Genomic DNA, 19,097 nt, shown 5'->3' with positions numbered 1-19,097 from the left:
CTGTCTATCTCCCACAGGGCCTGTGCCCTTCAAATACTTGGCTGTGTAACAATGGCCTGCTGTGCACAATGCCACCAGTGTTGCGAAGAACTCACCTAGACATAGACGTGGATCTAGATGAAGATAATAATGACATAGATAGGCAGGGCTGAAATGCCATTCAATTCATTGTAATGAAAAAAATTTTATAATATTTTGATGCATGGTTGTTTGCAGTGCAGATGTGATTTCAGCCAAGTCTCAGTCACTGATAATGTTTTGCAAGGGCATTCAATTAAAGCTCTAGAATTCTTCAGATTTCCTAGTAAAGGTAAAAGTATGAACACGCATTACTTACACTGTTTCTGAAGCCTATATATTGTATGGAGTATGAAATGTAATTTAATATTGAAAAGTTCAAAACATTGAATTAATATTTTTGAAATTGTTCAAGCTAACAACTATAATACCTGGTAAAACAAAGAAATAATATATCTTAATTAGTTTCTTCTAAGACTGACGCTTTGTCCAGAATAAAATTGCAGTAAAAATTAGAACAGATCCAATATTACATTCAAGAAAAACACAGATACTTTGTGATTCTGTGTAAATGAAATGGCACGTTCGAGAAATCTTAAAGTTAACTGCCATCATGACAGTCATATTATATATTAAGATATATTAAGCTGATACATTGTTTCCTGCATTTCTGATTTCTGTGTGAGTGGGTAGTCAACATGTCCATGAAATGTTTTTTCAAACAGGATTTTTTTATTTATAAATTAATGTTTATAAATTAAAATTATAAATATATTTATACATATTTTATATTTAGTAATCAAATTATATTCTAAATAAAATTAATGAACTATTTATAAATATTAAATAACGATTTAATTAGTATTGTATTCATTTAATTTGACACTATTGTTTTAAATTTCAGAATAGAAAAGTATATATATATATACATATACACATATACACACACATACATATATATATAAATATACACACATATACTTTTCTATTCTGAAATTTAAAACAATAGTGTTTTAAAAAAACATATATATATGTATATACATATACACACACATATACATATATATATATATATATACATACATATACATATACACACATACATATATATATATATATATATATATATATAGTTGAAGTCAGGAGTTTACATACACTTAGGTTGAAGTCATTAAAACTAATTTTTTAACCACTCCACAGATTCATATTATATTCATATTAGTAAACTATAGTTTTGGCAAGTCGTTTAGAATAAGAATCAGAGTTAGCTTTATTGCCAAATATGCTTACACATACAAATAATTTGTCTTGGTGACAGAAGCTTCCAGTGCACAAACAATACAGCTACAAGACAATAGAATAAAAATAGAAAGTGAATAGAAAAAATTATTATATATAGAAATTCACAATAAGACAATATATGTATGTACTATATAAAATACAAATCTGTTATACACAGATGCAAGGGAATGTATAGCAGAAGAGGTTTGGTATGTTCTTATTTAAACAGACTAAGCTGTGTATTGCACATGATTATTGTCCAATGAGGGAGTTCTAACTGTTCATGAGATGGATAGCTTGAGGGGAAAAGCTGTTCCTGTTCCTGATGGTTCTGGTGCTTAGTGCTCTGTAGCGCCGTACAGAAGGCAATAGTTCAAAAAGGTAGTGGGGTCCAGAGTGATTTTCCCAGCACTTTTTCTCACTCTGGTAGTGTACAGTTCTTAAAGAAAGGACAGGGGGCAACCAATAATCCTCTTAGTATTCTGAACTGTCCTTTGTAGTCTTCTGCTATCCAGTTTAGCTGCACCAAACCAGACATTTACTGAAGTGCAGAGGAAAGACTCAATGACTGCTGAGTAGATCTGCAACAGCAGCACATGTGGCAGGTTGAAAGAAAGAAGTACAACCCCTGCTCTGCCTTTTTCACAATGGCGTCAACCCACTTCAGGTTGTGTGAGATGGTAGTGCCCAGGAACCTGAATGACTCCATTGCTGCCGCAGTGCTGTTTAGAATGGTAAGTGGGTCCATGTTATTGTGTTCCTCCTAAAGTCCACAATCATCTCCACTGTTGTGAGCGTGTTCAGATCCAGGTTGTTTTGACTGCACCAGTGAGCCAGCCTTTCAACCTCCCTTCTGTATACAGACTCATTGTCATCTTGGATTAGGCCGATGACAGTAGTGTAGCCTGCAAACTTCAGGATCTTGACAGAGGGGTCCTTGGTGGTGCAGTCATTGGTATACAGGGAGGAGTAGTGGGGAGAGCACACTTCCCTGGGGGGCACAAGAGCGGATTGTACATGTGCTGGAAGCGAATTTTCGCTGTATCACTTGCTGCTGCCTGTCCATCAAAAAGCTGGGGATCCACTGACAGAATGACGTAGGAACAGAGAGTTTGTGTAATTTAGTCCAGAGAATAGCTGGGATGATGGTGCTGAAAGCCGAACTGATGTCCACAAAAAGGATCCTTGCATATATCGCTTGTCTGTACAGATGTTGCAGGATATGATGCTATCCCATGTTGACTGCATCATCCACAGACCTGTTTGCTTAATAAGCAAATTGCAGGGGATCTAGAAAGGGTCCAGTGATGTCCTTTCATGACCACAGACATCTGAGCGACGGGTCTGTAGACATTAAATCCTGTGACACTGCTCCAGTGATCTATTGAAGATCATTGTGAAGATGGGGGACGGCTGATTAGCACAGGATTTTAGACAAGTGGGTGAAACACCTACTTTGTGCATGACACAAGTCATATTTCCAACAATTGTTTACAAACAGATTGTTTCACTTTTAATGTACTATATCACAATTTCAGTGGAAAGAAGTTTACATACACCAAGTTAACTGTGCCTTTAAGCAGCTTGGAAAATTCCAGAAAATGTCAAGCCTTTAGACAATGTCAATTAGCTTCTGATAGGCTAATTGGAGTCAATTGGAGGTGTACATTTGGAAGTATTTTAAGGCCTATCTTCAAACTCGGTGCCTCTTTGCTTGACATCATGGGGAAATAAAAAGAAATCATCCAAGACCTCAGAAAACATTGTGTACCTCTACAAGTCTGGTTCATCCTTGGGAGCAATTTCGAAATGCCTGAAGGTACCCCGTTCATCTGTACAAACAATAGTATGCAAGAATATAAACCATGGTACCAAGCAGCCATCATACCGCTCAAGGAGGAGTCGCATTCTGTCTCCTAGAGGAACGTAGTTTGGTGCAAAAAGTGAAAATCAATCCCAGAACAACAGCAAAGTACCTTGTGAAGATGGTGGAGGAAACAGGAAGACAAGCATCTATATCCACAGTAAAATGAGTCCTATATCGATATAACTTGAAAAGCTGCTCAGCCAGGAAGAAGTCACTGCTCCAAAACCACCATAAAAAATCCAGACTAGTTTTCGTGTGCACATGGGGACAAAGATCTTACTTTTTGGAGAAATGTCCTCTGGTCTGATGAAACAAAAATTTAACTGTTTGGCCATAATGACCATTGTTATGTTTGGAGGATAAAGGGAGAGGCTTGCAAGCTGAAGAACACCATCCAAACATGAAGCATGGGGGTGGCAGCATCATGTAGAGGTGCTGCACTTTACAAAATAGATGACATCATGAGGAAGGAAAATGATGTGGATATAGTGAAGCAACATCTCAAGACATCGGCCTGAAAATGTAAAGCTTAGTCACAAATGGGTCATCTATATGGAAAATGACCTCAAGCATACCTCCAAAATTTTGTAAAATGGCTTAAGGACAACAAAGTCAAGGTATCACAAAGCCCTGATCTCAGTCTGATAGAAAATTTGTGGGCAGAACTGAAAAAGCATGTGCACGCAAGGAGGCCTACAAGCCTAACTCAGTTACACCAGTTCTGTCTGGAGGAATGGACCAAAATTCTTACTTATTGTAAAAAACTTGAGGAAGGCAACCCAAAATGTTTGACCCAAGTTAAACAATTTAAAGGCAATGCTACCAAATACTAACAAAGTGCATTGGTGAATTCTTAGGGCCAGCAAAGCCTTCTCTGCATTGTTATAGCAAGATCAGGAGTTAAATTTACTAAGTGTAAATTAGGCTGGCTTGAGTATACATTGTCAATTCAAGTTTTAAAAAGTAATCGTTTACCCTGACGAAATTAGTTTTATTGCAAGCAACATTTAAATCTCAAATATTATAAGATAGCTTTTTCCAGGTGTTTTAGGCTATGTTCAGCCTGCAGGCAAATCAGATTTTTTACATTTACTTTTATGCATTTGGCAGATTCTTTTATCCAAAGCAACTTACAGTGCAATTTTTACAGGGAAAATCCCCCCGGAACAACCTGGAGTTAAGTGCCTTGCTCAAGGACACAATGGTGGTGGCTGTGGGGTTCGACCCAACGACCTTCTGATTAACAGCCCTGTGCTTTAGCCACTACGCCACCACTTTTTCTCAAACCTACCTTTTCAGGCAGGCTGTCCGCACTATTAAATGCAAGTGATCAAATCAGATTTGTTTGTTCAGACAATCAAAAGTTAAATTTTTTGACCAATCAAGCTTTTTGCAATGAATGATTTGGTCATTCTGCACATTAATCTAGAAAGAATGTGAATCAACACAACAACTGAAGCAGAAAACTTTGCGAAACACAAAATTTATGTCACTGTCAATACTTTTGACCATGGCTGTGTGTGTGTATATATATATATATATATATATATATATATATATATATATACACACACACACACACACACACACACACACACACACACACACACACACACACACACACACACACACACACACAATACCATTAAAAAGTTTGGGGTCAATTGCCTGAAATGTATTTCAAGATGTGCCAACATGTTAATTTATTTAATTACAAAACTAAAATGTTAATTAAAAAAAAAAAGTTTTTGAAATGGATGACTTGGACCGAATAATTAAGAAAAGCAGCCCAGTATATTTATGGACTCCTTCAATACTGTTTAAAAAGGATCCCAGGGTGATACCTCAGTTAGTTGAGTAAATTATTCCATAGTTGTGATGAATTTACTATTATTCTAAAATGTGAAAAATTTGAACCTTAACTTTTGAACGGTAGTGTATGTATATATATATATATATATATATATACACATACACTACCATTCAAAAGTAGTTCTCACACACACACACACACACACACACACACACACACACACACACACACACACACACACACACACACACACACACACAGACAGAGAGAGAGTATATAGGCTTTTCCTCTGAAAAGGCGCTCTAATCCCGTTTACTTTATCACAGAGCCATAGGAGAAGAAATCCATATGGTAGAGTTAAGCCAGAGAGCTGAACCCGGAGGCTTCCACCAAGAGCTGAACAGAACCAAGATGAACTAATTAATGACTGTAGCACTGAACCAGCATAGAAGAACAGTAGGAATGGTTTAGCTATTTAAATTACAATGAGAGAGACAGAAATACAGCAGGGGTGAGTGCGACAGACAGGGAGAGAGGAAGACAGAGAATAAAGACCCCTCGAGAGAAACAGATTATTGGATGAATGCCCACATATGGATCCGTTAATGGGATGCTCTGACCCCTTCTGCCATTTCAATGGTTAAGTGACAACAAAACCCTTTCAGAGTGGCTGAGTGTGTCAAGGTGTGTGGGCATAAAAAGGAGAAGGAAAGTGAAGCAGTGAGGCTGAAAGACAAAAACTTCTATATTGAATCCAAACGAGGGCAGAATGCAAAGTCCATTACATTTTCCTCTCCAGTCAAGCCACCTTTAAGTCAACATGAAATAACACATGCAACCTTTTTTACTTGTGTCATGTGACGCATTTCCAAGTGAAACAGGATATTCAACCAGAAAAAAGTAGGGAAGAACTTAGGGAAGGATCGATACCAATCAGGAATTAAGTGCAACAGTCTGGTTCTGATTTTAGGTCCCCTTATGTCCTACTTACCTGGCATGGCTGCCCAGTTAGGTCCTCTGTCGTCGAATGTACAAGATCATGTAAGTCTTGGAGTGATTTTAGATTCATTATTACTTTTTAATAAACAAATTAGTGGAGGCCTGGATAGCTCAGTGAGTATTGACGCTGACTACCACCCCTGGAGTCGCGAGTTCGAAACAAGGGAATGCTGAGTGACTCCAGCCAGGTTTCCTAAGCATCCAAAATGGCTTGGTTGCTGGGGAGGGTATAGTCACATGGGTTAACCTCCTCGTGGTCGCTATAATGTGGTTCTCGCTCTCGGTGGTGAGTTATGCGTGGATGCCGCAGAGAATAGCGTGGCCTGCACATGCGCTATGTCTCCCCGGTGGCACGCTCAACAAGCCACGTGATCAGATGCACAGATTGACGTCTCATATGTGGAGGCAACTGAGATTCGTTCTCCACCACCTGGATTGAGGCGAGTCACTACACCACCTTGTAGACTTAGACCACATTGGGAATTGGGCATTCCAAATTGGGGATAAAATAAAATAAAATAAGCGCCATTGTCAAAAGTAGCTTTTTCCACCTGAGATTGATCGTTCAAGTCAAACATTTTCTTTCCAGCAAAAACCTGGAAATTGTGATCCACTCAGGTTAGAATATTGTAACTCATTGTACATTGACTCCCTCAAACTGGTGGTGGTGGTGTAGTGGGCTAGAGCACATAACTGTTAATCAGAAGGTCGCTGGTTCAATCCCCACAGCCACCACCATTGTGTCCTTGAGCAAGGCACTTAACTCCAGGTTACTCTGGGGGATTGTCCCTGTAATAAGAGCACTGTAAGTTGCTTTGGATAAAAGCATCTGCCAAATGCAGAAATGTAAACTGTGTTATCCTGCCTACAGCTGGATCAAAATGCAGCAGCTAGGCTTTTGACAGGGTCAAGAAAGAGGGATCACATTACCCCTATATTAGTGTCTCTACACTTATATCCTGTTAAATTCAGAGTTGATTTTAAAATACTGCTTTTTGTTTACAAGTCATTATCTGGTCTTGTGCCCAAATACATTAGTGATCTTCTCATCCCTTACTCCCCCACCAAAGCACTCAGGTCTTCTTGTGAGGTCAGCTTCTTCAATAGCCATATATAAATCCTCTTTGAAAGAGTTTTTATTTTCTTAAGCATTTAAATAGGACTCTTAATATGTTAAATTAAGTAAATACTTGATGAAATACTTTTAAAATGTATTCTTTTTATTTTTTGCATGTATATAATTCTGTCATTGTATATATTTGATTGATTTGTAAAGCACTTTGGGTCAGCTTCTGTGTTTTTTAAATGTGCTGTATAAATAAATGTTGACTTGACCTTCAAAAACTGACCTACCGTGAACTCTAAATCGATATTATATGCTGCTGTTGAAGCCATCTATTATTTCAACTTCACATTACCCATGATCATGCAGAGAAATATTCACCAATCAGAGAATCGCAGCAAACAAAGCTAGCCAAACGCATTCTCCAGCAACCACTTACTTCCATGACACAGCAAATTTACATTTACATTTCTGCATTTGGCAGATGCTTTTATCCAAAGCAACTTACAGTGCAATTATTACAGGGACAACCCCCCCGGAGCAACCTGGAGTTAAGTGCCTTGCTCAAGGACACAATGGTGGTGGCTGTGGGGATTGAACCAGCAACCTTCTGATTAACAGCCCTGTGCTTTGGCCATTACGCCACCACCACTCCATATTTCACATTTACACTTTACATTTATGCATTTGGCAGATGCTTTTATCCAAAGCAACTTACAGTGCACTTATTACAGGGACAATCCCCCTAGAGCAACCTTGCTCAAGGACACAATGGTGGTGGTCGTGGGTATCGAACCAGCAACCTTCTGATTAACGGTTATGTGCATTAGCCCACTATGCCACCACCACTCTGGGCATGATACTTGGTCTCTATAAATTCTTAAACTTCTTGTAAATTTTGTCTGTAGCTAAATATTTTACAGTACACCTAAAATGTGTTTCTGTACATATAATCAACAACTTTAAATCAATAGTTTTTTATTATTCCAATTTTAATTCAATTACATTATTCGCAATGCTTCATGGGATTGTAGTTCATTACCTCATGAAAGATGCCAAGAAAAACTTTGTCTCTTTGTCTGATTTTGAAATATTTTTTTTGCTTCAGATCAAAGTTTATAATGATGATTCATCTTGGAGCTGGCTGGTTTGCTTTATGGCTTAGAACTCTTTTATTAAGAATTTTTTGAAAACCCAGTAGGAAAAATCAATGTGTAAAAATACGTCCTGAACCAAGACGGCTGAAAAAGTGGGTCGGGCACTTTTGCGCTCTATTGATTAATGAAAAATAACGAAACACTACCCTTTACTTATACAATAAGGGGCTGTTCACACCACACAAGTCCTTGTGCTAAAAAAAAATGCTAGACACAGTGCCATGAATATCTCAAGACATTTCTTTTTAACTTGACACAGCGAACAAATGTGGCATTCCTGTGTGAGACGCTGACAAATAAAACAAAAAACAGATGCGGTGCAACAGTCAAAGATGTGCATGGTGCATGTTTAAATTGGAAAACAATTGCTAAACAGCACAGATGGACAAAAACAAACATTCAGTGTGAATGGCCCTGGACCAGGAATGTGTATTAATAAAGGAAATATAAAAGGGTCAATTTTGATTTCTTGAAGACTTTAAGAATAATGTCACAATAGCATATTTTTCATCCTAGTTATCATTTTATGCTACCTATTAAGTGAATCTGATAAGTATGTTTAATAAGACAGACCTGATTTGGAGCTGTATCACCCTTTCTCCTTTTGCAGTAGTGAATTGCAGTGGCCTGGTTCTTGGTGCCTGAGGGGCCAATCTGCACAGAGGGCCACAGAGGCACACAATCTGAGACTGGAGACTAGAGCACGAGCAATGCTGCAATTATCCTGATTAGCATCCAGGACGACTTCATGCTCCAGGGCTGCAAACTGCAACCTGCACCAGCACTTCGAAATGACAGTCAGCTCAAGGTATATTCCCCTGTAAAAACAAATGATCTCTCAATGAGGTGGGGCTTCAAATGTCAGGTGCAGCTGGTGATGGCCCATATGCCTCCTTAAAGCCAAAGAAGATGAGAGGACTCGACTCACAGTGCTTCTATGGCATCTAATGCTATTATTTAAAGGGACACTAAGAGGCCTATTGTTCTTCACACCAATCTATCTCTCTGTTTGCATTAAAGCTTGGGCCAGCTCAGCAGCAAAGATTTCCACCAATGAAGAAAAAAATCTAGGTAACCTTTATAAAATCTCTCATTAATAAGTCATTATATAACGGTAAACAAATGCATTTCAATGCATTTTTAAATATTTGAATATATATTAACTAACAATCTGTTTAGCAGTTTATACAACTGCTAGTTCCAGTCCACTAATTTGATTGGACTAGCCGTGTTCCAAGAGCGCTGATTAGTTGTTTGGAAATATGAATTTCACTGTCTGTCTTACACTGTGTATCTGGGTTCACATATGATTTGCCTTCTTTTGGAAAAAATATTTTTTGGAGAGCAAAAATGTGCAAATAATTGTCCATTTGGTGTCTTAAACATCAGTTACTCTATATTTACTTGTTTATAGAATTGTTGTATAAAATAATACCCCTGTTACCTTATATGGCCAAATCACAGCTGTGTTGGTATTCAGCACAACCGCATTTCAACTCATGCGATATTGCTTAAATATCTCATGTTAAGCATTATACTTTAACCACTCCATAAGTCTTCTCCAGCACGTCCCAAAGACTTTCAATGGGGTTAAGGTCAGGACTCTGTTGTGGCCAATTTATGTGCGAAACTGATTCCTCATACTGCCTGAACCTCCTCTTTCACAATTTGAGCATAATGAATCTTGGCATTGATGTACTGGATTATGCCCGTGCTGTCAGGGAAGAAAAAAATCCATTGATGGGATAACCTGAAACCTAATTCAGTACATTCAGATACTCAGCTGACTTCATTTTATCGCCACATAACATTGCTGAGCCCAGACATAACCAACTGAAGCAACCCAGATCATTTAAATCCAAACAACTAGTCAATTTTTTGGCCAGGCAATGTATAATCATGTGTATTGCCATTAAAGTCATGAAAAAGTGATACCAAAAACTGTCTAGAGTTTTTATCTAAAATGAGTTGGTTGGATCAAAAAGTGCTAACCTTTAAAGTTGACAATTCAAGTACTCTCTGTGACTTGTGTCCTTAAGTACTTCAGTGTGACCTGTAGGAAGATGAAAACTACACAGCTGGATTACCAGCATCGAATTGTATTTCCAAATAAATAACAATAAAGGCTATACTTTGAGATATGGAGGTCAGAAAGTAAGGGAGAGGGAGTGCATTTCTGCAGAGAACTCCTTCAATCCATTAACACAGCAGAGAAAGAACATAAAGGATGACAGCAGTAGGGAAGCAGAGAGGAAATCCCCTGAGGATGTAATCACAGGCACATCTTTCAAGCTGACAAAAACTACACACTGGAAAAAAGACAGCGTGCACTCTAAAATGTTTATGGACTGTCGCAACTCTAGATCTCTAAACCAACATGAGCTCAAATACTTCTGATCATATTTTCCCTTGGATTTCACCCATTATCTAACACAGCATCAATTGACTAATATGTTGGAATTATGTACACTACATGGCCAAAAGTGTGTCGAGTTGCTTCTCTAGTTATTTGGCTATATAGTGTATCTTTAAGAAGGAAAATTGAATAATTGAAATGAAGAATTTATCATTGTGAGAGCATGTATCAGGTATGGCTGAGTTCAAGTGTGCTGCTTGTATTCCCTACAGTTCCCTTTGTTTGTCTTCGAAGAAAGCGGTGTGCTATTATCAGGGTTGGGAAGATTAATTTTGAAATGTATTCTGCTACAGATTACAAACTACATGCTGTAAAATGCCATTTGTAACATATCCCATTAGATTACTCAAGGTCAGTAATGTATTCTAAATACATTGGATTACTTCTTCAGCACTGGTAGATTTTTTCACTTGTTTATAAAAACTCTAATAAAATACACATGTTAAATATACATTCTCTGAAAAACTTAAATATCTTGTGCAGTGTTGTTTCTAAAACAAGATAAATCAAATTGATCTTATTTTATGAATTTTTTTATTTTTACAAGAAAACAAAACCAAAATTATTATCAAGATTATGATTTTTGCCCTAATATCAAAGGTCTTACTAGAAAAAATTAATTATGATCTAATGTGAATTTTCTTGATAAAATATGATCGTGGCTGGTAGCATGTGCATGTAGAATGGCTAGAAATAGCATTTTATCTTAGCGTAAAGCAGACACTTTACACAAGGATTATTTCTATTTCTGCTGCTCCAAACTTACTTCAAACTTATTCTCTGTCTGCTCATATGAATGTAAAACATCATAAGAAAGTGTTTCACCGCTGTTCAAATGCACTTTGGATCACATAATTTATATGTATAAATGTTTTCCAACTGAAAGGACTAAATATTAAATTAAACAAATAAAGACAATTATACAATAAACTGCAAAATAATCTCTTCAGTAATCAAAATACTTTTGAATGTAACTGTATTCAAATAACCAATGATTCACATTGTAACTTATATTTTATATATGTAATCCGCTTACACGTATTTCCGTTACTCCCCGACCTTGGCTATTACGAGCAAATCTGCAGCAGATCAAGTTGGAATACTGCAAGCATGACTAAAGCAATCAGTTGTAACACTGGCACTCTACAGAGAAAGGATCTCTAAGGACAATGTTTCTAAACCTTTTTTTGATGAACACCCCCCTACCAGACACCACCCCAATCATGTGACAATTTGAAAGTGGAGAGACTTTGTTGTGCTAAAAAACATAAAACACAAAACTCAATTGAAACGGATTCACACGATGTGCATGCATCTCACTCTCTCTCTCTCTATCTGGTGTCCCCGGCTCCTCGTCACATACCCGCACTGCCCAATTCAGACCGGGGAAACCTCCGCTCCTCCATCTCCTGGTACCATCGAACCACTCCTCTCCTTGGTGTCACAATCCTCTGTCAGCGGCAAGGGCTCTCTGACGGCGTGTCTTCCTCCAGTCCTGGGTTTCGGCACCAGTGTGGCAGACAAGCATCTCATTCATCGGGAAAGGAGGAAGCAGGAACCGGATTAACAATCAAAAAGATTTCAATTCAACATAAAACACTGAACAGAAACAAAAGCGGACACACAAACACTGCTGCGTGCATGTCTCTCTCTCTCTCTCTGGCGTCCCTGGCTCCTCCTTTTATCTCTCTCCCGTTGATTGAGCAACTCAGTGCCGGGTATGAATCCTCCTCATCACATCAATATCTGTGTTATTTGCTTACTGCTCGATACATCTTCGAAGCATTGCATAATTTTGTTAATAAATTCAGCAGGCTTAAGCATTATGAATGTGAGACCAAACCTTGCATTTCTTGAATTCAAACAGATGGACACATGGCTATATCTGGGGCCAAGATAATGAAAATGCGAAGAGAGAAACTAATAATAATAGTAATATTGTTAATATATTTCTTTATTTAAAAAATAGGTGAAAAGACCAATGATATTACATATTTTGTCCCACTGAAATGCTCATTCTACATTACAGCATTGATTTTGAGTTGGATGCAGATGTAAATTTACTCATATCAACAAAAGTAAATTTATCTATAATATTAAAAGTAAACCAGTTATTTTTACTTACACGCAAACAAAAATATTTTAGCCATTTTTTTTTAAATTTACACATTTCTACTTAATCTTTTTTTTTTTTTAAATAGTGTATTTGCATTTACCCTTTTGAAAATGTTAATTTATTAATTTTTTTAATTGTTTTAAAGTTTTGGTATGTAATGGTATTTGTAACAAGACCATAGTTAACACATGGAAGCATGGATCTTCAATACATACAAAATATAAATATAAGTTATAACAAAAATTTATTATATTCCCTCACTCTTCTAATATAGCCCATGACAAATTGAAAAGAGCTGAAATAGTGATATGATAATATTTATTATAACTTGATTTCTGCCTAAAGTACATTTAGTGTTACTATAGTAAATTCAAGGGTGGTGATGTAGAATTCTGTGCCGAATTCAAATGGTTTCCGCTTCTCGCGCCTTGCTGATTCTTGCAAAGCTGCAAGTTTAAGAGCTCGAGCTTTAAGTGCTTTGCGTTCACGCTGCTCTGTCCATTGAGCTGTATCCATCTACATAGTCATACAGGTGCATTAGCCAAGGTTGTGCCTCTGCCTGTGTGTTTGATGCTGCTAAACCAGATACTTCAGATGCGTAGCTAGACTTCAAAATCAGATGAACCGCAGTACAAATGCGTACCAACCTGTATAATTGAGAACCAACTGATATACTCCAAGGAACTTGATGTTAAAGTTGATTATTATGAGTGATAAAGGTTTACAGTGTGAAATATTCCAGTGCTTGAATGTTACGACGAGTTGTTTTGCAACAGACAACCAATCATAAACTAAATGTTAACCACTTTAAATATTCATGTTGTGTTCAACAGTTGCAAATCTTTCACACACTGTGTGCAGCCTCTTGAGGGAAAATGTCAAAACAGTGACAGCAAATGTGTTGAAGCCACATTTTTCCACAGATGGACAAGCAGTTATAAATCAGGTTGCGTGCTGAACTTGTATAATCAATGTATTTTTTTTCATCAAAAGATTTTAAATATGCAAATAAGAACATCAAGAACACAAGGGTTTACAAATGAGTTTGAAATCTCGAAATGTGAAGGTCAAAACCTGAAGGTAAAGTTTGAGCAGTGTAGATAAGGAACAAAATCCAGGAACGTGTAAACCCAGATGTGAAAAGCCCAATGCTAGAGATAATTCATTTTCCCTGTTCCAAACTAGTTCAGTGTGTGCATGAGAATATAATGGCTTTTTATTCATTTCAGGAAATACTTTTTTAAATAAAAACAAGGCCAAAACAAAGAATTGGGTTTTTCAATAAATTCTTGAAATCAGTTTATTTCGCACCTCAAAACAAGAAGGGAACGAGTATGTGGTACATTGGGAATGTAGACACAGCTGTAGTTTACATTTTTTTGGTGTAAGCTCAGAGAAAACAAAATTGTTAATACAGTCATAATAATTGCACTTCATAAATCTAGACTGTAGCCAGCTTTTGCCTCCAACAGAAACCCCCCGTTGCCTTGCTCGAGTTTCTAAATTCAATTTACAGCTGAAATTTGACTGACAAAAGAAATGTTAATTTAACGCCGGGAACTGCTCTGCCCATCCAGATTTTCTTTATTTCCCCCCTCTCTGTCCCACAAGGCATTAGTCTTCTCAGTAAACTAAGTGCAGTACATTCACAGGAAAGTCACAGTCGGAATAAATATTTCAGTGTCGAGACAAAGCTTATGAGCGGCCTCAACCCTGCTTAAACCGCTAGCACAGAGCTGAGAGAAACATCTCACCCTCTCTCCTTCCATCTCTAGATGAGAGAGGCACCACACAATGATTGTTTTTATCTATTCAAAAAGAGGAATGGTCAAGTGACACATTTGATAGGTCAGCTCCCCTCAGGTCTTTGCTTACTTGAGTGTGACAATACTAGAAGCTATAGCTTTCACACCGCTCTGATTGAAAGCAATGTGGGAGGAGTCATTTGTTCCCAAACCAATTAAAACATTCAGCTCTAAAGACAACAGACAGCTCATTTCCAGAATTTGAAATCAGATTTAAGTTAGAATATGTTTTTATACGAATGTTCCATCTAAAAACACGCCAAAAAGGCAGATAGGCCCCAACTTGTTAATGAGGGCAGTCTCATTTTTAGAGCAACATTTTTTGTAACCTTTAAAATTGTGTATTTGGAGAGTGTGGATTCCAGTGTAGGTAAATAAATGAGCAGATTCTGTTAATTTGGCTCTCAATGGTGGTTAATCCTTGAGAACAGCTGAAACTTTACTGCAGCCAATGGAGAATAAAATCAAAACAAAATAAAACATTAAAAAACCCTAAGCATTTACACTCTTATTCCCTTAGCAGCCAATGCATATTATATACTACAAATATATAAAACAAAAATAGGTTCAAGTCTTCAAGTTCTTTAAATACATTATATTCATACTTCTAATTTCCAACCTCCCAGTACTTTCATGTTAAAATATCACACCTCAAGCAGTGCACTTTCTATGAAAAACCCTAATTATTACCGCTAAGCTTTTTTTAATGTATTTTTTTTATTCAATGAAATATCCATTAACTTCACCTAAAAGCACTGATCTTGCTGCTGTTTGATCTTTGCAATTCTGCAATGTGTGCATGCCTTTACCTCTTACAGTGTTTTGTGAGTACAGGTTTAGCCATATACTTTTATAGATATTGTAATTTTAAGACAGTCATCTTCATCATGTTAATCACGAGTTACTCAATATGTCAGGAGGAGAGGATACCATATTTTACTTCATTTCAACCATTGACTCTCACCAAAAAAAAATTATTATTAGTCTCATAAAATAATTAAAAGAAGAAGAAAAAAAAAATCACAAAAAGAAACAACTGGAAAACAAGCAAAAACAAAAAAGAACCACAGAATCCGCATTTCGAATCTTTCAACATTCCATTTCACAGCCAGCCATTCTCTCCCAGCTCTAAGCTGAGAGACACCAATTAGCTTTCCAGCATTCATTCTGTATTTCTATCCAGATTTTCTCCATCTGCTTAAAGCAGTATCATGAAAATTCCACAGCGAATCTAAGCAATCCACAATGGCAACATTTGCAGCTTTTGATTAAAGATTTCCCAGTAGGTCTTTATATTGGTCAGCTTGACCCGCTGCCACCCAGTAAACCTCTTCTTATCTGTAAACAGGGAGGCGGATGTGTGCATGCTGGTGGTCCAACAGTCTCGGTACAGACACCGTCTCGTATCCCTTCCCCAACATCTGCTCCTTGATGCAGGGAGGATGGATGTCATTGATCAGGTATTCTAATGATTGCAGACTGCTGCTCAACACTGACGTATTACACAGGCTTTTACTGGGCAAACTGCAGCACAAACCACCTGTGCTGTCTATGGCAGGGTGATGATGATGATGATGGTGGTGGTGATTATGATGAGGGTGTTGGTGATGGTGGGGGAAACCCAGCTCTCTGTGCCCTGTTGCCGATCCAGCCGTGGTGGTAGCTCCTGGCAACTCTTGAGGGTTGTAGCAGTCACTGTCTGGGGTAACCAGAACACTGTTCCAAGGAGGGGCGAAATACTGCCCAACGGAAAAATTCCCATGCATCCCCACACAGTTCAAAGGGGAGGAGCTGACCTTGTCAAGCCCACCCCCGCCACTCATACTGGCCGTCATTGGATAACCTCTAGAGTAGGACACCTGCGCCCCACCCAGCATGGTGGATGCGCCTAGGGCACATGTTTCGGGCGACTTGCTGACAGCTCCTCCTCCTCCACTTCCTCCACTGTACATCCTCAACACTGCCTGCTGCTGCTGTTGCTTCTGCCACAGCAGATAGTCCATACCTTCAGGATACACTCCAGCCTTTATCACCTCCCCATTCTGTCCTGCTAGCACCGTCCCTGAATAGGCCATGTTTCCTTGTGGAGCCACACTATTGACATAAGTTCCTCCTGAGGAGTTGGTGGTCCCCTGTTTGCATGGGCTGGGGTTCAGGGGTCCCATAGATGTTCCATTTTGACATACCTGCTGCAGAGCCTGGGCTTGGCAGTGCTGGTTGATCTGATAAATTATGCTCTGGATTGAGGGAAGGTTTGACTGAGGGGGGACATTCAGCCCCCGGCCCCCTGCCACAGGGATCACGGAGCCTGCCACAGTGACATTGGGAGGAACTGATAGAGTGGTGGACTCTGGGGGTTTGGGAGGTCCTGCGTGGTACATGATCTGTCCATGGCAATGACCTAAAGTGCTGCTGTTTGGAGGCGGATAAGGAGCCACTGCTATCTGCGCGGGAGACAACTTAGTCCTCCTGCCCTCTGAGTTTTTGAGAACGCCCTTTGATGGTACAAAAGATGATGAGGATGAAGAAGATGAGGATGATGAGACTTTGACGATTGCCAGCAGACCATGGTAGCCTCCAGTGTGGAGGTGGGGGTAGGGGCTGTACCGCTGTCCAGTGGTGTCATATCCGTTCACAGTCCGGTTAAGGTGCTTGTGTTGTGGGACCCTGATGTTCGTGGGGAAAATCTTGATGGATAGTGGGTTGTTGGCCATCTTCTGCGCATAGGCATCCAGCTCTGCTGCGCTGGGGTAGCGTGGGGTAGACATGGGGACAGTCAGTTCACCTGCGAGGCAAAAACAAAAGAATATCATGAGTCAGACTTTAGTAGGCTTCAAATTTAGTGCAAAATTTGCATAGACTACTTTTTGTCCTGTTTGGAGCTTGATAGCTTCTGGTTGCCATCTGTTGCCATCCATAGCCATAGACACGTGTCTTGCTTTATGAGAGCTTTTGTATCACATCTCTGACTTCTGGATGTCGACCCATCACCTCAAGCTGAATTTTGAAAAGATTTAGCTTCTTTTCCTTCTAGCCAAAACCTCTATCACCAAATCATTCTGTCTGGAGGTGATACAATCGTTGCCGCTAGCTGTGCAACATGACTTTGTCACCATAGATGACCTACTTAGTGGACCACTTCACGACAACTGCCCAGTTTTATCTCTTCATGCTCCTCAACAAAGAAAATAAGGCCCAATAAACACCCATGCATTATGTAATCTCTACCTATCTAGTAATTGGCATTAACCTGATGTGTGGTTTATTTTAACCTGCATTGGTAAGAAAGTGTCTGCTAAGAACATAAAGGTAATTGTACAAACTGCAGCCACATAAGTTACAATGTTGTTAATAATGAATGTTTCTGCCTCCCTGTACAAACAATGTTTCACTCCTTACCCCAGTTCTCTCTCTCTCTTTCTATTCCAGAGGACATTTATCCCTGGACAAATAGCGCTTTTTTAACTCAAAATCAAGAACCTTTATTAAACCAGTGCTTTGTGAAATTAATTTGGCCTCTCTTTTGTTCAAATTTGGGTTACCCTTGGAGACAGAAAGGAGAGAGAGCAAGGAGGATAAAAGGCTTGTTTAATTGCATTGACACATTTGAGATTTATAAGTAGTACCAGTAGGTCTTAGCCTTGGCCAGGCAAATTTCTCAATTATACAATCAGACAATCTCCAAATGAAGAGACAGACCTACATTACCTCTCCCACAAAACCCCTAAAACTCCATCCACTGGGAATTCGTAACCGGGTTTTTTTCTGCCACATGAAAAGTGTGAGACAAAATGTACTGCAAGAGCTTTGCCATAAATAGTAATTGAGACATCCATTAAAAAATACGTGCTACTGGCTTACTCCTATTAAAAAGAGAGGTCTTTAACCACATGTTGGGCAGGGCAGGGAATGGTAAAAAACCTAATAAGCCTTAATTGTTAACGGCTTTCTGACAGCAAGACAATGCGACCTTTAAATTGGATCCTGTTTGGCCTTGATCAAAGTACCTTGAATCTGGTTTTGGGGGGGAAATTTGTCGGTTTGGGATTCTGAGGGTGTTAAGAAACATCTGAGCTGTGGCCTTGTGGTTGGTGCTGTTATACTCATGTGAGAGACCAGGGTTCAAGTCCAGCCTAAGCTATGTTCTCATCCCATTCCCCCTTCACTCTCCCCTTCCTGTTTTCCTCAACCTTGTTTAATCTCAACCATGTCTATCACTAAAAGCAGCAAAAACCCCCAAAAATTTATATTTAAAAAAATGAAGTTTGGAAACAAGGAGAAAGAGCAGCACGAGGCAGCAGAGAGGATGAGCGGAGGTGAAGGGCTGTGCTGAGATTGGATTTTAACGACATTATTCTGGCAATTTCATGGCTACTTAGTTCAGTGTTACAAAAAGGCAAAAGGGTGCAGGCAAAGCACTCAATTTACAAGTGATAAATCAGCTGTCACAAATGACTACCAGCCCTCATAAAAAAATATTTTAAAGGGATAGGTTTTTGGTTGTTTTTTTTATCATTGACTAAAAAAACTAAAATTAAACTGCCACAAATGACAGAGTCAGC

At 38.7% G+C, this 19,097-nt stretch overlaps 1 protein-coding gene across 2 annotated transcripts in view; it reads right to left on the bottom strand.

Moving 5' to 3' along the window:
* Positions 1-13,773: 13,773 nt before the first annotated feature.
* The window catches only part of fam222aa (family with sequence similarity 222 member Aa), a 63,736-nt gene continuing 58,412 nt past the window's right edge, over positions 13,774-19,097 (bottom strand). For both annotated transcript variants that reach the window (XM_052114487.1, XM_052114494.1), the window contains one exon: positions 13,774-17,320. In XM_052114487.1, the coding sequence (XP_051970447.1) occupies positions 15,870-17,320 (1,451 nt within the window). In that variant the 3' untranslated portion in view covers positions 13,774-15,869. The remainder of the gene's footprint in view (positions 17,321-19,097) is intronic.

Source organism: Xyrauchen texanus, chromosome 4 (assembly GCF_025860055.1).
Source record: "Xyrauchen texanus isolate HMW12.3.18 chromosome 4, RBS_HiC_50CHRs, whole genome shotgun sequence".
Taxonomy (NCBI): domain Eukaryota; kingdom Metazoa; phylum Chordata; class Actinopteri; order Cypriniformes; family Catostomidae; genus Xyrauchen; species Xyrauchen texanus.
The sequence above is the reverse complement of the archived record's forward strand: the minus strand, read 5'-3'. Positions and strand labels throughout refer to the sequence as shown.